Below are 21,814 nucleotides of genomic sequence, written 5' to 3'. Positions count from 1 at the left end.
TAATTTGGTAACATTTTCATTTTTGACTTTTGCAGAATTTTTTTTTTGCAAAAATTCTGGAAACACGTGCAATTTTATTAATGCCATTTTGCCCTATCATTTTACTATGAAAAGTTTCAAACATACACGGAAGCTAAAAGAGCAGTATTAATAAACACCTACACGTACCATGTAGTTTCAGCAATTGTTAATGTTTTGCCATGTTTGCTTTAACTATATCTCTATTTTATTTATTTTTTATTTTAAGAAAAGATTTTGTTTATTCATTTGACAGACATAGATCACAAGTAGGCAGAGAGGCAGGCAGAGAGAGGGAGCAGCAGGCCTTCGGTTCCAAGGAGCCCAATGCGGGGCTTGATCCCAGGACTCTGGGATCATGACCGGACCTGAAGGCAGAGGCCTTAACCCACTGAGCCACCCAGGTGCCCCTCTATCTACTTTTTAAATATATATATTTAAAGATTTTATTTATTCATTTTACAGACAAGAGATCACAAGTAGGCAGAGAAGCAGGCAGAGAGAGAGGAGGAAGCAGGCTCCCTGCTGAGCAGAGAGCCCGATGTGGGGCTTGATCCCAGGATCCTGAGACCATGACCTGAGCTGAAGGCAGAGGCTTTAACACACTGAGCCACCCAGGCGCCCCATGTCCTTAATTTTTTTAAGTAAAGTTTGTTGAGGTATGATTTACAGCAAAAGTCGTCCTTTCTGAGAGTTTTGATACAGTTCTGAGAGTTCTGACAAAAATACCAGAGTATTACAACCACCATTATAATTGAGATATAGACCATTTTTACCATCTTAAAAGTTCCTTCATGGCCTTTGTTGTCAGCATCTTTAATCCCCAACTTCATCTCTGGGCAACTACTGGTCTAATTTCTATTTGTACAGTTTTATGTAGTCACATATATGGAATCATACAGGAGGTTGTCTTCGATGTCTGGCCTCTTTTACTTAGTATAAGGCTTTTCAGATTCATCTGAGTTGTTGCATGTATCAGTAGTTTGTTTTTATAGCTGAGGAATATTCTGCTGTATGGATGTACTACAATTTGTTTGTTTACTAGTTGATGGCATATAACTGGCTTGGGTTTATTATGAATAAAGAAAATTTTTGATTTTAATATCAATTGTGTTATAATCTCTAAAACAAATTCATTTTTAGAGTGCCATTTTTAATAAAGATATGCTTTAAAATTATTTTAACAATTGCCAATTTAAAATTATCTACATAAAATCCTAAGTAACTAAATGTGACTAGTACCCTTTCAAGTTAAATTTCTGAATACTTTATTTCCCATATACCCATCTGATATACATACTTCCATAGACTGATACACACACACACACACACACACGTATACAACACTCCTTATCTAGTTTAAGTAGTTGTGATAGAAAACTTCAAGATTTAGTCAGTTGCCATAGAAGTTCATAAGGAGCCATCTGGATGTATTCTGGGGGGCAGAGGGCCCATAATGACAAATCCGAGTTTTATAAACATTAGTTAATTAATGAGCAACCCTATTTTTAGATGGTAAAAACTACTAAATAGTGGTGGAGCTATTAAATAGTAGGACAGATGCCTAGAGAACTAAAAAATTTTGTTTGGGAATGGTGGAGTCTCCATAACTTTGGTTTTCATAAAGGTGCTGCTCCCTTTTCTCTGTAGAACAGACCAGTTCATCACCAACAGCATTTTACACCATGTCAAGTTTCTCAAAATACCTCTGAGAGTCACTGTCTCCAGTGGAATCATTTTACATGTGGAAATTTTACACATGTGATCGTGCTTGCTAAAATATCCACTGAGAGGTAGAAAGTGTATAGTGATTATGTGCTCAGTTCTAGAGTCAGAAAGCCAGGGTTCATCCCCAGTTCTGTTCTTTAATTGCAGTGTGATTTGGGGCAGTTTCCTTAAACACTGTCCCAGTTCTGTTGTCAGTAAAATGGGGATATTAGTCATCTTTTCTTAACAGGAATGTTCTAAGAATTAAATAAGTTACTGCAGGGAGAGAATTAAGAAAAAAAAAAAACACTTGGCATGCAGTATGAACTAAATAAATGATAGTTATTATAATCTATTCCAAATGTGACAGTATCAAATTATATTATGTAGTCTGATTGGCAAAACTTCTGCTAGATCAAGTAGAAAACTCCATAATAATACCAAGCATTACTTATTGAATTCTTAGTATGTTCCAGGCATTTCACCTAGATATTAAAAGGAATTAACCCAATAGCTCAGCAGTTTTACAGACATTTTACAGACAAGGGACTTGAGAAAGAAATAGTTTAATTAACTTGCCCACTATGATAGAATTTGTGGAGCAGAATGGAATCCAGCCTGATTGCAGAGTTAATATATAGCCTCTTTTCCCTACCAAAAATAAATTAAAAAACCCTTAGCAGGAGATAAAATTTGCTAAATCATGACAAGTTTTAAAAGTTTATTAGCTCAACTCTTGATTAATGGATTGATTCAGTATTTTGTTTAAACTTCTCACGCAAATTTTTATTAAGTCACAAAAAATAGAACGGTTTCATCGAATCATAAAATGGACAAGTTTTCAGAGCATCTAATTTAGCTCTCCCATTCTATAACTATGTTAAGGAAACACCCAGAATGGTGCCACAAGTTTTCCTAGATGACATTGCTAATGGCTGAGTAGATTTCAAGACACCTGATTAGGACTCCTTTCAGGACATTATACTTAAATGACATATATTCACCTTGGTCATTTTGTTGGCAATGCTTCATGAAAATATTACCCACATATGTGAAAAAAGAATACATCATCATCATATTATTATTTTTACTTTCAGAGTTGATGCATAGATGGGCTACAGGTGGCTGACAAGTCTGCACAGTAAAATATTCCTCTTCAAACAACTTCTGCAATTTCAACCTCTTATCCACTCGAGTATTATTTTTTTACTCTATAATAGAACCGTCGACACGTCTTACACTGGGTTCAAGGGCAAAGGCCGCTCTCCAGACGGCGTCTAGCTAAGTAAAACTCGTTTGAAGCTCAGTCTCCGCTTGGCTGGGGAGCAAAGGAGGATCAAGCGTTAGGAGAAATGGTGGGCGGGGCTACGGGAAAGACGGGGCGGGGCTACGGTGGGCGCTGCGAAGGGCGGGACTGCCGGAGCGTCCCGGGAAGGAGAGAGCCCGAAACGGCTCTCTATTGGGTCGCTCGTCTCGTTTTGCGCATGTGCAGACCGTTTCAAACCGCGGAGTTTGCTGGGCGCGGTGCCTGTGGGGCCGAGCCAATGGCTGAGGAGCGGTGGTAGCTCGCTTTCCGGCTCGCAGGTCCCTCGATTTTGCCGCTCTCCCACCTCAGGCTCCTGAGGCGCAGTCTAACCGCTCCTCCCGCGACTCTGGGCAGCGCCTGGCTTCTTCGGAGCCACGGCCCGCGAGGACTTCCGCGCCAGACGCCCGGGGCCGGGTGGGAACATGGCTGCGTCGGGTCTGGTAAGTGCAGGCTCCGGCCGTTCTGGTGAGCGGGAGCTCGGCCTCCCCGTGCCCCGGCGCTCGGGGCGGAGGAGAATGAAATGTTTCTTTAGCCTGTGCTGTGGCTTCGTGGAGAGTTCAGCGGGAAAGCCCGCGAATTCTTTGAGACGAACACTGATCGAATGCCGATAGCCAGAGTTCATTTTCGTGTTGTTTCCTCAAGGGTTCCTTCAATTTTGGTTGCGATGGCATCTTTCTCTTTAGAGAATCTTGTGATTTAAACTTTTTTTTTTGGCCTAACTTTACGTCTTAGTCCTTCAAATCATTTTCTGTCTGTAGACGTGTTGGGACGCCTTCAAAGTCTGGACGTGACGGTCTGGAGAAGCAGATTATTTGTACTTACGGATCTGCTGTTGGTAAAGTTTCCCAGAGGGCGGCTGTTAAGTAAAAGGCGCTTAAGGTGGGAAGGACTCAGGGGGGGCGGGCACTCGTTTTTTGTTTCCGTCTCTGGGCTCCCTTGATGGTCACCATTCGGTATTTCACACTTCGCTTAGGGTTCCTGTGTCGTTTACAACCCGCATCAGTCCCTGTCCTAGTGTATTTCCTACTTTCTCTCTCCCCCTTTAAGAAAATCTTGCTCAGGGATCTGCCCTTTATGTAAAGTTATACATGTGGGCTTGTGCGCCTGGCGATGTGTGAAAGGATGCTGGAGAGCGGACTTTTTAGGTGAGCACGCCCACTGTTTCCATTGTGTAGAATTTAAAAAAAAAAAAAGAGAGAGAGAATAAGGCCATTTTCATTGGAGGGAGAGGAGGGGAATAAAATTTACCAAATGTCCACAGTTCCTTTTAAAAAAAGACTTCTGGGACGCCTGGGTGGCTCAGTGGGTTAAGCAGCTGCCTTCGGCTCAGGTCATGATCCCAGCGTCCTGGGATCGAGTCCCACATCGGGCTCCTTGCTCCGCAGGGAGCCTGCTTCTCCCTCTGACTCTGCCTTCCACTCTGTCTGCCTGTGCTCGCTCCCACTCGCTCTCTCTCTGACAAATAAATAAATAAAATCTATTAAAAAAAAAAAAAAAGGACTTTTTTTTTTTTTTTAAGTCTTAGGTTCTTCTCAAGATTAAGCAGGAAGTTACAGAGATTTCCCATACGCCCTTACTCCCGCCCATGCATAGCCACCCCTGTTGTCAAGTATCCCCCACCAGCGTGGTGCATCTGTTACACGGGATGAACCTATACTGACACATCGTTATTGCTCAAAGTCCATAATGTACCATGGGGTTCACTCCTGGTGGTGTCCATTCTGTCCGTTTGGACAAAAATGTAATGTGGTGTCCTATAGCCAGGATTTTCACAGCCCCGATATCCTTTGTGTTCTGTCCATTTACCCCTTTCTCCCCACGCAGCTCTTGGAACCATTCATCTTTTTACCATCTTCATAGTTTTTGCTTTTTCCAGAATGTCATCGAGTTGGAATCACACATACATAGCCTTTTCAGATTGACTTTCATTTGACATTACACCGTATCTTTTCATGGCTTGATAGTTCTTTCCTTTTAGTGCTGAATGATAGTCCGTGGTCTGGATATACCACAGTTTACCCGTTCACCTGACATCTGGTTGCTTTCAAGTTTGGCAGTTAGAAGTAGAGTTGCTCTAAACATCTGCGTGCAGATTGTTGTGTGGACAGCTGTGTGGACAACTCCCTTGGGTAAATACCAAGCAGTATGATAGCTAAGTCATGGTAAGAGTCTCTTTAGTTTTGTGAAAACCACCAAACTCTTCCAAAGTGGCTGTACGTTTGGAATTTTTACATTCAAAAATAAATGAGGGGCGCCTGGGTGGCTCAGTGGTTAAGCCGCTGCCTTCGGCTCAGGTCATAATCTCAGAGTCCTGGGATCGAGTCCCGCATCGGGCTCTCTGCTCGGCCGAGAGCCTGCTTCCCTCTCTCTCTCTCTCTGGCTGCCTCTCTGTCTACTTGTGATTTCTCTCTGTCAAATTAATAAATAAAAAAAATCTTAAAAAAAAAATAAATGAGAGTTTCTGTTGCGCATTTGAAGTTGTTGGGTGTTCTAGATTTTGGTCATTCTAATAGGTAGAGTGATACCTCATTGTTTTAATTTGCTTTTGATGAAATATGATGTGAAACATCTTTTCATATGCTTATTTCCCATCTGTAAGGTCCATGAAGTGTAAGGTCCATTTATTTATTTATCTTTTAAAAAGATTTTATTTATTTATTTGACAGAGAGACGTCACAGGTAGGCAGAGAGAGAGAGAGAGAGAGGAGGAAGCAGGTTCCCTGCTGAGCAGAGAGCGTGATGCAGGGCTCCATTCCAGGACCCTGAGATCACGACCGGAGCGGAAGGCAGCCGCTTAACCCACTGAGCCACCCAGGTGCCCCAAGTCCATTTATTTTTTAATTGGGTTGTTCGTTTGTTTTCTTACTGTTGACTTTTAAGCATTGTTTCTATATTTTGGATAATAGTCCTTACCAGATATGTCTTCTGCAAATATTTTCTTCCAGCCTGTTTCTTGTCCTCTCATTCTCCTTTTAAATTTTTTTTTAAACCATGATCAGGGTTTTATTTGGATAAATGTTGGCATGGATTTAAAATCTGCAATTAATAATATTATCAATCATGTTAATAAACTCTTTTCTCATCCTGATCTCTGCCTTTCTTTTATGAATTTCTTCTTTCTTGAGAAGGTTGCTGTTCAGAATTTGGGAAGCTTAGACTGGTTGAAATTAGTCTCAGTTCTCATACTGACTGAATTTCTTGTTTTTCATGACCGCAGTCAGTCTTCAATAATCATTACCCTTGTATATTTCACCTTCTTTAAAGACAAACATTTTTAATCTGAGTTTGTGGTCTCACTTAGTATATGAAAAACATAAGAAAATGGTGTTTGTGTGGTGTATAATACACTAGACAAGGCTCTGGGAAGAATATAGATAGCTTATCATGAAGTCTCTGCTCTCAAGTTTTTAAAAATCAAATAGAGGTCTTCAAGTTTTTAAAAATCAAATAAGAGATCTTCATCTTGTTGAATAATTGAGTCGAAAATCCTTTAGGTGGGGTCAGGCAAGGTAGGAGATCCTTATGGGTGGGAAACTACAATGGCCCAGAGACCTGTGTTGGAGCCTGAGTACAGTCAGGAGGGTGGTTCAGTTCAGGATGTCAGAGCATGAGTGGGGTAAAGAGAGTGTTTATATGTGGTGGGGTCATTTATAGCCCATTGGGCCAAGTGAAAATGAGGATCAATAAATATTTGGTATTCATAGTATTTTTTAAAGCATGCTGTTTATCCTGTTACTACCCAGTTTTCAACTGGATTGATTTAATGATTAAAGATAGAACCCTAAGTATCTCAAATATCCTCTCGGTTTCCAAAATCAGCATGTCTCTGTGTTTTATTTTTCCTGTTGTTCCCAGTGATGAGGCTGTTTCCTAGTTGGAGTTAATGACTTTTTTCTTTGTGGAAGCATCCTAGCATTTCTTAGTCTCACCTAGGTATGGATTCTCTTAAATTCATCATGCTGGCTTATGCTCTACAGATTTAGGGAATTTGATTGTGTATTTTCTCAGAGTAGATCTCTTTTCTTTTTCTTTGTTCTTTGTGGAATAACAATTGGTCAGAAGTTGGACCCCCTGAGTTTTGGAACTTCTTTGTTTCTCCCATTTTCTACTTCCTCTTCATTTTTTTGTCTTTTTTTCCCCCTCTCAGACATATCTTAGCTTTTTCATAATTACTGCTTTTTAAATTTTAGGCAAAAATGTTTTAAATTATTAAGAATTTTTCTTGGGCTCAGCGTAGTATACCACTTTTGTTTTATGAGTCCAGTATTTCAAATCTCTTTTCCATGTACTAATTAGAGTTTTGTTTTTTGTTTTTACATTCTCTCTCTCTCTCTCTTTTTTTCTCTTTCATAGAAGCCTAGCCTGGGTGGCTCAGTTAGTTAAGTATCTGCCTCCTGCTCCGGTCAGGATCCCAAGGTTCTGGGATGGAGTCCCTCGTTGTGCTCCTTGCTCTGCAGGGGCTTTGTTTGACCCTCCGCAGGGTTTCTTGACACTCAATGTTACATTACTTTCAAATGTACAACATAAAAATTTGATGTGTTTATATGTTGGGTTATGCTCTTCTTTCTCATTCTTGAATTCATTTTTCTCTTGGGCCTTTTTCTTTTCCATTTTTAAAATTCGTCTTGATTTTCCTGTTTTGTTTAAATGTCTGGTGATCTATAGATGCTGGTGGTATTTAAGACTGAAACAATAGAATACAGTTTTTTAGCTCTGTATTCTTTAAATTCAGTTAGTTAGCTCTGTGTTGATGGGGTGGGGATGTGGGAGTCTTTTATCCTGTTCATTCCCTTTCTCACTCTTTCCTCCTTCATATTTCTAGTTTTCCTAGTTCTGCATTGTTACGGCTTTTTCCTGGGCAGATTAGCTTTACGACCCATCAAAAACTGGATCCTCTGAGCTTATTTTTGGCTGCTACCGCTTTTATCAATTATACCGCTTTTATCAAATATACCGCTTTCATCAATTAACATAATCCATTTTTTTCAATCTTTTAGAAATTTGTTAAATTTTTTTGTTAATAGGTGGTCCTCTCTTCCACCCTCTTTTTCATTGTTGTTTTATGTCATTTTAGTGCTTAACTATTATTCTACAGGGATCTGCCTGCAAGTAAAGGAGATAAGTAGATATTGCGAGTCAACCAATTTGAATTATTAGAAGCACAGATAGTTGGAATTTTGATGGAAAAGGTATGGAGGCAGGGTAGAGGAAAAGGAGAAAGATGGAATAAATCCCAGGGTGAGCAAATAGTATAAGCAAAGATTTTGAAACAGTAGATATGAGGCAAGTTCTCTTTAACTTGATCCAGATGAATTCCTCTTTATAATATTATAATGGCCAATTATCAAAACTTGCTGAATGAATAAATGAGGAACTTAAATGTTCACCAGTTCGATGATTTATTTTTCTTTTAGGATCATCTCAAAAATGACTACAGAAGAAGATTTTGCCGACCTTGCAGGTGAGTTATTTATTTAAGCTTTTTAAGTCATTTTTATTTCTATCTTCAGAAAGTGATTTTTAAATGAAGAAGGGAAAGTTACTTCTAACAATGATTTCTGTGCCCACTGATTAAGTATAGTCTACTTAGTGATTTTATATTAACGGAAATATTAATGCAATCACTGTAGTGACTTAGCAGTAGTGAGAAAAGAAATTTAGCTAATAAATTATGGTTCAGGAAGAATCAGTCTTAGTTCTGACTGACAGCCATGGGGAAAGCACTCTATAGAGTGGATTGAATGGTAATATTACAAAGATGCAGCATATTTGTTGGGGCTAAAAGAAAACATAGGTGTAGGTTATAAAGAGGCAATATAGGATCTTTGTAGTATGGAACTGTTCAGTATCTTGACTGTGGTGGTGATATCTGAACCTACAGATGTCATAAATTGCACAGAACTAGGTATTGACGTAAACTCGCAAATGAGTACAGTTGACCCTTGAACATCTTGGGGGTTAGGGTTGCTGACCACTAAAGTTGGAAAAGTTGAAAATCCTTACATAATTTTTAACTCCCCCAAAACTTCTACTAACAGCCTACTATTGCCTGGAAGCCTTACCAATAACATAAATAATCAACACATACTTTGTATACTCTATATTATATACTGTATTCTACAATAAAATAATCTAAAGAATAGAAAATGTTATTAAGAAAATCATAAGGAAACACAATTACAGTACTGTACTGTATTGGTAACAGTAAGTTTTTGTTGCCTGTTTACAAGAATTGTCTGTTATTACCTATATTAATATAGTCTTATAAAAACACTGTAGATGTTATATATATTACTAGCACTAGACATCAGACATGAAAATATGTGGGAAAGAAATTCATATTTATTTACAAATATAACAGGTATTGATAGAGAAGCAGTAATATGATTGCTTTATGGTAGCCTGGTGTGATCAATGATTGTTTTATGGTAGCCTAGTCTATACACTACTGAATGAATTGTAAAATTTTTATAGCGTACAGCATATGGTACAATATTTATTATATTCATAATATAGTTTGGAAACATTGTTACTCTTTTATTAAACCACTTACCTGTGAGGAGAGACATATTATATGGTAGTATAATTCTTTGAAAGGAAAGTTAAAGACAGCGAGATAACACATTATTAATTTTATATTAAATATCACTCACCTTATGCCCATGTAAAGATAGGCTATCTACTTCCGTCAGGTTTTGCACAAGATGTTCTCACAATGAATCATTAGGTGATGATGATGACAATGACACACAAATGTTTCATACGTTTTTTGCTATACAGTTAATAGATTTTCACATGTGCACACACACATACATAGTTCATTAATGATATGGCGTGCTGATTACTGTTCATTAAGTGGAAGTGGGTCATCACAAAGATCTCCATCCTCATCGTCTTCACATTGAACAGGCTGAAGAGGAGGAGAAAGAGCTGAGGTGATTGATTTCAGGTGTGATGGAGGCAGAAGAGGTGGGGAGGTAAAAGGGGAGGCAGGAGAGGCAGGCATGCTTGGTACAACTTTATACAATTAGACCATAATTTTTGTCTGATGTTTGCTTTTTCATTTCTCTAAAATTGATTTTATATGGTACCAGTGGTACCAATCCTTCTGCTGTTTACCTTATTTTCACTGTCTGTTATGACAGTTAGAAGGTCCATGTCATAAAAGAGGCCAAAAACAGTCTGGAGTAATTGGAAGCCTCTATCAGATTATCTAATGTCAATTTGTTTTCTTTTTCTTTCTTTTTTTTTTTTTTTTAAAGATTTTATTTATTTATTTGACAGAGAAAGATCACAAGTAGGCAGAGAGGCAGGCAGAGAGAGAGAGAGAAGGAAGCAGGCTCCCTGCTGAGCAGAGAGCCCGATGTGGGACTCGATCCCAGGACCCTGAGATTATGACCTGAGCCGAAGGCAGCGGCTTAACCCACTGAGCCACCCAGGCGCCCATCAGTTTGTTTTCTGATAGTGCTTCTGTATCTCCTACCTTGTCTGGTACTGATTTAGAAGTGCTCATCTCCAGATAGTCATCTTCTGTTAATTCCTCCGGTATTGATGTCTATTAGCTCTTTAATTTCTCCAAGATCCTTATTTTAAAACCCTGTACCCCAACCTTTTTTGCCATATCCACAAGCTTTTTTTTGACTTTTCTTGTTTGGCTCCATTATAAATCCTGTGAAGTCATGTATTACATCTGCACATAGTTTGCTCCAGCAGGATTTTATTGCTTTGGGCTTAATGGTTTTCATAGCTTTTTCTCCTAACAATAATGGTATCTTCAATGCTGTAATCCTTCCAGACTTTCATGTTGTTTTCTCTGTTACATATTCCTTAGCATAGAGAACCATGTGTAATGAGTCTTTACAGTCCTTATGATTCTCTATTCTGGAGGCTGAATTTGAGAAGTTGTGTTGGGGGCAGTTATACCGTTTTGACTCCTTCAGTGTTGAACTCTTGGGGTTTTGGGTGGCCAGTGGCATTTTTAATATCAGAAGAACTTTTAAAGACAGATAGATCCTTACTGGTAGGATACCTCTTGAATTCAGGGACAAAGCACTGGTAGAACCAGTTCAGAAGAAGGATTCTCATTGCCTAGCTTTCTTGGTATCGTACAGCCCCAAATCTGGCAGCTGGTGTTCTATCTTTTTCCTTCAAAGCTGGGGTTTAGCAGTTTTGTAGATAAGTCGGTCCTGATTATTATTATTTGCACAAAACAGTAGAGTTAGCCTATCCTTTGCTTGCTTCTCTTCCTTAATAATAAATGTCCTCTATGGCATGTTTTTTCTAGAATAGGACAATTTTGTCTGCTTTAAAATATGTTTATACAGAGATCCTTTTTACTCAGTGATTAACTTTTTCTGCCTTTTTTTTTTCTTTTTTGGGAAAAGTAGCTTTATTTATTTGAGAGAGAGAGAGAGAGAGAGCATGTGTATAAGCAGGGGGAGGGGCAGAGAGAGTGGGAGACAAGCAGACTCCTTTTTGTGAGGGGAGCTCGGTGAGGGGCTTGATCCCAGGATCCTGAGCCAAAACCAAGAGTTGGATAATTAACTGACTGAGCCCCCCCCTTTTTTTTTGAGAGAGGAGTGTGGGAGCAGGCATGCAAGCAGGAGGGAGGGGCAGAGGGACAGGGAGAGAGATAATCTTAAGCAGGCTCCATGCTTGATGGAGGGCATGGAACCCGATGTAGGGCATATTCTCATGGCCCTGAGATCATGATCTGAGCTGAAATCAAAAGTCGGATGCCCAACTGACTGAGCCGGTTTTATTTTTTATTATTATTATTATTATTATTTTGAGAGGGTGTGCACAAGCAGCGGGGACAGTGGATGGGCAGAGAGAGAAGGGAGAACACTTTAAGCAGACTGCACCGAGTGGGGAGCTCCGTCTCCTGATCCTGAGATCATGACTTGACCTGCAGCATCTGGGAACTTGTATGCTGCCTTTTTTTTTTTTTTTTTAAGATATTATTTATTTGAGTGAGAGAGAGCGTGATAGGAGAGATCAGAGGGAAAAGCAGACTCCCTGCAGAGCTGGGAATCTGATGTGGGATTCCATCCTGGGACTCTGGGATCCGGACTTGAGCTGAAGGCAGTGCCTTAACCAACTGAGCCACCCAGGTGCCCCTGTATACTGCCTTTTGTTTAACAGAAGAGTCTTATGTTATCTTGACTTTTTAAAAATTAACATATAATGTGTTATTTGTTTCAGGGGTTCAGGTCTGTGATTCATCAATCTTACACACTTCACAGCACTTACCATAGCACACACCCTCCCCAGTGTCCATCATCCCGCCACTCCATCCTTTCCACCCCCTTGCACTCCAGCAACCCTCTGTTTTCTTTTCTTTTTTTAAATTTTTATTTATTTATTTGACAGAGAGAGATCACAAGTAGGCAGAGAGGCAGGCAGAGAGAGAGAGAGGAGGAAGCAGACTCCCCGCTGAGCAGAGAGCCCGATGCGGGACTCGATCCCAGGACCCTGAGATCATGACCCGAGCCGAAGGCAGCGGCTTAACCCACTGAGCCACCCAGGCGCCCAACCCTTTGTTTTCTGAGACCAAGAATCTCTTAAGGTTTGCCTCCCTCTCTGGTTTCGTCTTGTTTCATTTTTCCCTTCCTTCCCCTATGATCCTCTGTCTTGTTTCTCAAATTCCTCAAATCTGTGAGATCGTATGATAATTGTCCCTTTCTTTTTTTTTTTTTTTTTTTAAAGATTTATTTATTTATTTGACAGACAGAGGTCACAAGTAGGCAGAGAGGCAGGCAGAGAGGAAGGAGGAAGCGGGCTCTCTGCTGAGCAGAGAGCCCGATGCGGGGCTCGATCCCAGGACCCCGGAATCATGACCTGAGCCGAAGGCAGAGGCTTTAACCCACTGAGCCACCCAGGCGCCCCTAATTGTCCCTTTCTGATTGACTTATTTTGCTTAGCATAATACCCTCTAGTTCTGCCCATGTGGCAGATGGTAAGATTTCGGTTTCTCCTTTTTGATGGCTGCAGAATTATTCCACTGTGTATATATACCACATCTTTTTTTTTTTTTTTTTTAATATTTTCTTTATTTATTTGACAGACAGAGATTACAAGTAGGCAGAGAGGCAGACAGAGAGAGAGAGGCGGAGGGAAGCAGGCTCCCCGCTGAGCAGAGAGCCTGATGCGGGGCTCAATCCCAGGACCCTGAGATCATGAGCTGAACTGAAGGCAGAGGCCCAACACACTGAGCCACCCAGGTGCCCCTATACCACATCTTCTTTATCCCTTCTCTGTTGATGGACATATAGGCTCTTTCCATAGTTTGGCTATTGTGGACATTGCTTTTTTTTTTTTTTTTTTTTTCATTTATTTATTTGAGAGAGAGACAGTGAGAGAGAGCATGAGCGAGGAGAAGGTCAGAGGGAGAAGCAGACTCCCCGTGGAGCTGGGAGCCTGATGCGGGACTCGATCCCGGGACTCCGGGATCATGACCCGAGCCGAAAGCAGTTGTCCAACCAACTGAGCCACCCAGGCGTCCCTGGACATTGCTTTTATAAACATTGGGGTATATGTGACTCTTCAGATCACTACACTTTTATCTTTGGGTTAAATACCCAGTAGTGCAGTTGTTAGGTTGTAGGGTAGCTCTATTTTCAACTGTTTGAGGAACCTCTATACTATTTTCCATAGTGACTACACCAGTTTGCATTCTCACCAGCAGTGTAGGAGGGTTCCCCTTTCTCCACATCCTCACCAACACCTGTTGTTCCCTGACTTAAAATTTTAAACCATTCTGACTGGTGTGAGGTGGTATCTCACTGTGGTTTTGATTTGTATTTCCCTGATTCCGAATGATGTGGAGCACTTTTTCATGTGTCTGTTGGCCATTTGGATGTCTTCTTTGCAAAAATGTCTGTTCTAGTCTTCCGCCCATTTCTTGATTGGATTATTTTTTCTTTGGGTGTTGAGTTTGATAAGGTCTTTATAGATTTTAGATACTAGCCCTTTATCTGATACGTCATTTTCAAATATCTTCTCCCATTCTGTCAGTTGTCTTTTGGTTTTTTTGACTGTTTCCATTGTTGTGCAAAAGCTTTTGATCTTGATACTTTGATGAAGGCCCAAAAGTTCACTTTTGCCCTTGCTTCCCTTGCCTTTAGTGATGTATCTAGGAAGAAGTTGCTGTGGCTGTATTCTCCGCAAGGATTTTGATGGATTCCTATTTCACATTGAGGTCTTTCATCCGTTTTGAGTCTATTTTTTGTGCATGGTGAAAGAAAGTAGTCCAGTTTCATTTTTCTGCATGTGGCTGTTTTCCCAACTCTCTTTGTTGAAGAGACTTTTTTCCCATTGGACCTTTTTTTCCTGCTTTATTGAAGATTAGTTGACCATAGAGTTGAGGGGTCCATTTCTGGGCACTCTAATCTGTTCCGTTGATCTGTGTGTCTGTTTTTGTGCCAGTTACCATACTGTCACTGATTACAGCTTTGTAATAGAGCTTGAAGTCTGGAAATGTGATGCCACCAACTTTGGTTTTCTTTTTCAACATTCTTCGGGCTATTTGGGGTCTTTTCTGGTTCCATATAAATTTTAGGATTATTTTTTCCAGTTTGTTGAAAAAAATGGATGGTATTTTGATAGGGATTGCATTAAATGTGTGGATTGCTTTAGGTAGCGTAGATGTTTTCACAATTTTCGTTCTTCCAATCCATGAGCATGGAATGTTTTTCCATTTCTTTGTGTCTTCCTCAATTTCTTTAATGAGTATTCTATAGTTTTCTGAGTATAAATTCTTTGCTTCTTTGGTTAGCTTTATTGCTAGGTATCTTATGGTTTTTGGTGCTACTTTGAATGGGATTGACTCCTTAATTTCTCTTTCTTCTGTGTTGTTGGTGTATAGAAATGCAACTGATTTCTGTGCATTGATTTTACATCCTGACACTTTACTGAATTCCTGTATGAGTTCTAGCAGTTTTGGGGTGGAGTCTTCTGGGTTTCCACGTAAAGTGTCATATCATCTGCAAAGAGTGAGAGTTTGACTTCTTCTTTGATGATTTGGATGTATTTCTTTTTGTTGTCTGCTTGCTAAGGCTAGGACTTCTAGTAGTATGTTGAATAGCAGTGGTGATAGTGGACATCCCTGCTGTGTTCCTGATCTTAGGGGAAAAGCTGTCAGTTTTTCCCCATTGAGACTGATATTTGCCGTAGGTTTTTCATAGATGGCTTTGATGGTATTGAGGTATATGCCCTCTATCCCTACACTTTGAAGGCTTTGATCAAGAAAGGATGCTATACTTTGTCAAATGCTTTTTCAGCATCTGTTGAGAGTATCATATGGTTCTTGTTATTTCTTTTATTAATGTATTGTATCACATTGATTGATTTGCAGATGTTGAACCATCCATGCAGCCCAGGAATAAATCCCACTTGTTTGTGGTGAATAATCCTTTTAATGTACTGTTGGATCCTATTGGCTAGTATTTTGGCAAGAATTTTTGCGTCCATGTTCATCAGGGATATTGGTCTGTAATTCTCTTTTTTGATGGGATCTTTGGTATTTGAATCAAGGTAGTGCAGCCCTCACAAAATGAGTTTGGAAGTTTTCTTTCCATTTCTATTTTTTAGAAGAGTTGGAGGAGAATAGGTATTAATTCTTCTTTAAATGTTTAGTACAATTCCCCTGGGAAGCCATCTGGCCCTGGGCTCTTGTTGGGAGATTTTTGATGACTGCTTCAATTTCCTTACTGGTTATGGGTCTGTTCAGGTTTTCTGTTTGTTCCTGGTTCCGTTTTGGTAGTTTATACATCTCTAGGAATGCCTCCATTTCTTCCAGATTGTCTAATTTGCTGACATATTATTGCTCATAATATGTTCTTATACTTGTTTGTATTTCTTTTGTGTTGGTTGTGATTTTTCCTCTTTCATTCATGATTTTATTAATTTGGGTCCTTTTCTCTTTTCTTTTTAATAAGTCTGGCCAGGGGTTTATCAGTCTATTAATTCTTTCAAAAAACCAGCTCCTAGTTTTGTTGATTTGTTCAATTGTTCTTTTGTTTTCTATTTCATTGATTTTTGCTCTGATTTTTTTTTAAATTTTATTTATTTATTTGACAGACAAGTAGGCAGAGAGGCAGGCAGAGACAGAGAGAGGAGGAAGCAGGCTCCCTGCTGAGCAGAGAGCCCGATGTGGGGCTCAATCCCAGGACCCTGGGATCATGACCTGAGCCGAAGGCAGAGGCTTTAACCCGCTGAGCCACCCAGGTGCCCCTCTGCTCTGATCTTTATGATTTCTCTTCTCCTGTTGGGTTTAGGCTTTCTTTGCTATTCTTTCTCCAGCTCCTTTAGGTGTAGGGTTAGGTTGTGTATTGGAGTCATTTGTTGAGAAAGTCTCGTAATGCGATATACTTTCCTATTAGGACAGCCTCTGATGCATCCCAATGATTTTGAACAGTTGTGTTTTCATTATCATTTGTTTCCATGAATTTAAAAAATTTTTAATTTCCTGATTGACCCATTCATTCTTTAGTAGGATGCTCTTTAGCCTCCATGTATTTGAGTACTTTTCACCTTTCCTCTTGTGATTGAGTTCTAACTTATGAAAATATACAGGGAGTGATCCCAGTCTTTTGGTACTGGTTGAGACTGATTTGTGACCGAGAATGTGATCTATTCTGGAGAATGTTCCATGTGCACTAGAGAAGAATGTGTATTCGTTTGTTTTGGGATAGAATGTTCTGAATATATCTGTGATGTCATCTGGTCCAGTGTGTCATTTAAGGCCTTTATTTCCTTTGCTTGGATGATCTGTCCATTTCAATGAGGGGGGATGTTAAAGTCCTCTACTATTTATTATTGTTGATGTGTTTCTTTGGTTTTTTTACTAATTGGTTTATATAATTGGCTTCTCCCATGTTAGGGGCATAGATATTTAAAATTGTTAGGTCTTCTTGTTGGATAGACCCTTTAAGTATGACATAGTGTCCTCATCTCTTATTATATAGTCTTTGGTTTAAAATCTAATTTGCCTGATCTAAGGATTGCCACCCCAGCTTTCTTTTGATGTCCATTAGCATGGTAAATTTTTTTCCACCCCCTCACTTTAAATCTGGAGGTGTCTTTGGGTCTAAAATGAGTCTCCTGCAGACAGCATATCGATTGGGCTTGTTTTTTTTTTTTTAAGATTTTATTTATTTGACAGAGATCACAAGTAGGCAGGGAGGCAGGCAGAGAGAGGAGGAAGCAGGCTCCCTGCTGAGCAGAGAGCCAGATGTGGGGCTTGATTCCAGGCCCCTGAGATCATGACCTGATCAGAAGGCAGAGGCCTTAACCCATTATAGGGCTTGTGTTAATCCATTCTGTAACCCTTTGTCTTTTGATTGGGGTATTTAGCATATTTAGTTTCCCGGTAAGTATTGAAAGATACGAATTTAGTGCCATTATATTGCCTGTAAGGTGACTGTTACTGTGTATTGTCTCTGTTCCTTTCTCATCTATGTTACTTTTAGGCTCTCTCTTTGCTTAGAGGACCCCTTTTAGTATTTCCTATAGAGCTGGTTTGGTGTTTGCAAATTCTTTTAGTTTTTGTCTGTCCTGGAAGCTTTTATTTTTTTATTTTTAATTAATTATTTTAATTAAGATATAATGTATTATTTGCCCCAGGGGTACAGGTGTGTGAATTGTCAGGCTTACACAGGTCTCAGCACTCCCCATATCACATACGCTCCCTAATATCCATAACCCAACCACCCCCTTCATACCCCCTCCCGCCAGCAACCCTCAGTTTGTTTTGTGAGATTAAGAGTTTCTTATGGTTTGTCTCCCTCTTGATCCCATCTTGCTTCATTTTTTTGTTCCCTACCTCCCACTCTGCCTCTCAAATTCCTCATATCAGGGAGATAATATGATAATTGTCTTTCTCTGATTTATTTCGCTCAGCATAATACCCTCTAGTTCCATCCATGTCATTGCAAATGGCAAGATTTCATTTCTTTTGATGGCTGCATAGTATTCCATTGTATATGTATACACCACATCTTCTTTATCCATTCATCTGTTGATGGACATCTAGGTTCTTTCCATAGTTTGGCTCTTGTGGACATTGCTTCTATAAACATTCAGGTGCATCTGTCCCTTCAGATCACTACATTTGTATCTTTAGGGTAAATACCCAGTAGTGCCATTGCTGGGTTGTAGGGTAGCTCTATTTTCAACTTTTTGAGGAACCTCCGTGCTGTTTTTGTCCTGGAAGCTTTTTATCTTAACTTCTTTTTCCAGGGACAGTGTAGTTAGATATACTATTCTTTTTTTTTTTTTTTTTTAATATTTTATTTATTTATTTGTCAGAGAGAGAGAGTGAGCGAGCACAGGCAGACAGAGTGGCAGACAGAGGCAGAGGGAGAAGCAGGCTTCCCGCTGAGCAAGGAGCCTGATGTGGGACTCGATTCATGACCTGAGCTGAAGGCAGCTGCTTAACCAACTGAGCCACCCAGGTGTCCCGGATATACTATTCTTGACTGCATGTTTTTCTCCTTTAGTGCTCTGAATATATCATGCCAGTCCTTTCCAGCCTGGCAGATCTCTGTGGATAGATTTCCTGCCAATCTAATATTTCTACCATTGTATGTTATAGACCTTTCGTCCTGAGCTGCCTTTAGGATTTTTTCTTTGTCTTAGGGACTTCTAAGTTTTATTATTAGATGATGGGTTGTTGACTTATTTTTATTGATTTTGAGGGTGGTGGTTGTCTATGCCTCCTGAATTCTGGTTCCTGTGTTCTTCCCCAAATTAGGGAAGCTCTGTGCTATAATTTGCACCAGTATACCTTCTTCCCCCTCTCCTTCTTCTGGGATCCAAATTATTCTAATATTGTTTCATCTGACAGTATCACTTATCTCCTAAATTCTCCCCTCATGATCCATTAGCTGTTTATCTCTTTTTCTCAGCTTCTTTATTCTTTATCATTTGGTCTTCTATATCACTAATTCTCTCTTCCACCTCATTTGTCTTAGAATTAAGAGCCTCCATTTTTTTTTTAAATTTTTTATTTATTTGAGAGACAGAGATCACAAGTTGGCAGAGAGGCAGGCAGAGAGAGAGAGAGGAGGAAGCAGGCTCCCTGCTGAGCAGAGAGCCCGATGCGGGACCCTGAGATCATGACCTGAGCCGAAGGCAGAGGCTTTAACCCACTGAGCCACCCAGGCGCCCAAGAGCCTCCATTTTTGATTCTATATCATTAATAGCCTTTTTTATTTCATTTTGGTTAGATTTTAGTTCTTTTACTTCTCTGGAAAACGATTCTCTAGTATCTTCTTTTTTTTTTTAAGATTTTATTTATTTATTTGACAGAGATTACAAGTATACAGTGAGGCAGACAGAGAGAGAGAGAGAGAGAGAGAGAGAGAGAAGCAGGCTCCCTGCTGAGCAGAGAGCCCGATGCGGGACTCGATCCCAGGACCCTGAGATCCTGACCTGAGCCGAAGGCAGCAGCTTAACCCACTGAGCCACCCAGGCGCCCTCTTTCTAGTATCTTCTAAGCTTTTTTCAAGCTCAGCTGTTATGTTTCTAATCTTACTAATGTCCGTATTGATTAGGTCCCTTGTGGTTGGTACTGCCTCTTGTTCTTTTTTTTGAGATGAGTTTTTCCATTTTTGTCATTTTGTCCAGAGAAGAATAGATGAATGAGAGAACAAAATGCCAATAGGGTAACAATGACCTCAGAAAAATATACACTAAATGAATCAGAAGAGACCTGTAATTGAGGGCAAAACAAAGGAGGGAGAAAAAAGAAAGAATATCATCAGGCTGGTGAATAGAACAGAGCCGCACTTTAGATTTTGGGTGTATTTTGATCTGTTAGAAAAAACTGCCTCCCAGGACACCTGGGTGGCTCAGTGGGTTAAAGCCTCTGCCTTCGGCTCAGGTCATGATCCCAGGGCCCTGGGATTGAGTCCTGCATCAGGTGCTGTGCTCAACAGGGAGCCTGCTTCCCTTCCTATCTCTGCCTGCCTCTCTGCCTGCTTATGATATCTGTCTTCCAAATAAATAAATAAAATCTTTTAGGGCGCCTGGGTGGCTCAGTGGTTAGGCCGCTGCCTTCGGCTCAGGTCATGATCTCAGGGTCCTGGGATCGAGTCCTGCATCGGGCTCCCTGCTCAGCAGGGAGCCTGCTTCCTCCTCTCTCTCTCTCTGCCTGCCTCTCTGCCTACTTGTGATTTCTCTCTGTCAAATAAATAAATAAAATCTTTAAAAAAAAAAAAATAAAAAAATAAAATCTTTTAAAAAAATAAAAAAAAAAAAGAAGAAACTGCCTCCCAAAATTTTAAAGAAAGAAAATCATGTATATGTATATATACCCTCCCCACACACAAATAATGGTAAATGTGATGAAGAGAGGGAATATGACTGTAAAGATGGAAATTAAAAAAGATTTCTAAAAAGTAATTGATAAGAGAAAAGTTGATTGAAAAAAGAAAGAAAAAAATTAAAAAAAAAAAAAAGGAAGAGAAACATCCTCAGGCTGGAGACTAGAAGAAAGCCATACACTAGATTTAGGATATAAGTCTGTTAGAAGAAAGTATATCCCAAAATTTTAAAGAAAGAATAACATACACACACACACACACACACACACCCCAACACACATATATATACAAAAAATAAAGTTAAATACAATGAAGGAACAAAAAATGAATGTAAAAATTAAAATTAAAAGAGTTTAAAAAAGGTATTGATAAAATAAGATTAAAATAAGAAAGAGGAAAAATTAAAGAAAAAGAAAAAATAAAATTAAAAAAAATTTAAGTTTGAAAGACTAAAGAATCATGGGAAAAAAGCCATGAATTCCATTTGCTGTATTCCCCTGGTGCTGGAGTTTTGCTGTTCTTATTGATTGGTAAAATTGGTCCTGGCTGGATGTTCTTGCTGATCTTCTGGGGGAGGGGCCTGTTGCAGTGATTCTCAAGTGTCTTTGCCCCAGGCGGAATTGACAGCACCCTTACCAGGGGCCAGGCTGAGTACTCTGTTCAGGTTTGCTCTTGGTGCTTTTGTTCCCTGACAACTTTCTGCACAGCTTTGGTGGATGAGAATGAAAATGGCAGCCTCTCAGTCTCCAGGCTGGAGGAGACAAGAGCTTGGAGGCCCACTCCCCAGTGAGCCTTCAGAGAAAAGCTGTCAAACACGCCTGTCTCCCTGGTCTCCAGCTGCACTCTGTGCTCACCTGGCCTGTGCCTGTTTGGGGTCTCCAAACCCAGCAGATTCTTGCAGTGCACTCCCGCGCTGCCCTTCCTGGTGGAGGAAGGGGGGGGTCTCCCCGATTTGCCACTTGTAGGGTCCTTGCCTGAAAACCAGTAGCCTGGCTGTGCCAGGGATCATGGTTTATGGCAACCCTGAGCCGAGAACGCACTCCTTAGCTCCGTCTTTGCGGCTGGCTTCCCTGCTCTGATACCTGGGAGTTGTGCCGCACTCAGGCAACCTCAGTCTTTCTGTGACTCTGAGGCTCCTGAGACCACACTGTCTCAGTGGGAGCTCCACCCCCTCCCCTGGCCTGTCCTTAGCCACTGGACCTACATCCCTCAGTGGAGCAGACTTCTCCAAGTTCTGATTTTGTGCTCTGCTGCTCTGTCACTTGCCAGGAGCTGGCTGATGGAGGCCTTCTCTCCTCCCCCACCAACCCACCGCGGTCTGTATTTCTGTATATCGCCTTGTGTTTACTTTCCCGAAAGCCTTACCTTTCAGAAAGTGGTCATTTTTCTGTTCATAGAATTGCTATTATTTTCTTTGATCTTTTGAGTCTGTAGGTGTTCAGAATGGTTTGTTAGC

The 21,814-nt window shown here is 40.2% G+C and overlaps 1 protein-coding gene across 2 annotated transcripts in view; it reads left to right on the top strand.

Annotated features, from left to right (window-relative positions):
- The first annotated feature begins 3,199 nt into the window (after positions 1-3,199).
- The window catches only part of CENPC (centromere protein C), a 104,915-nt gene continuing 86,300 nt past the window's right edge, over positions 3,200-21,814 (top strand). The window contains exons 1-2 of one of the 2 annotated variants that reach the window (XM_013062367.2): positions 3,200-3,471; positions 8,446-8,492. In XM_013062367.2, the coding sequence (XP_012917821.1) occupies positions 8,459-8,492 (34 nt within the window). In that variant the 5' untranslated portion in view covers positions 3,200-3,471; positions 8,446-8,458. The remainder of the gene's footprint in view (positions 3,472-8,445; positions 8,493-21,814) is intronic. The other variant, XM_013062366.2, reaches the window with a different exon arrangement.

This window comes from Mustela putorius, unplaced genomic scaffold (genome assembly GCF_011764305.1).
Source record: "Mustela putorius furo isolate JIRA1106 unplaced genomic scaffold, ASM1176430v1.1 tig00000430_pilon_pilon_pilon, whole genome shotgun sequence".
NCBI classification, from domain to species: Eukaryota; Metazoa; Chordata; class Mammalia; order Carnivora; family Mustelidae; genus Mustela; species Mustela putorius.
This window is presented reverse-complemented; position numbering and strand designations above follow the sequence as displayed.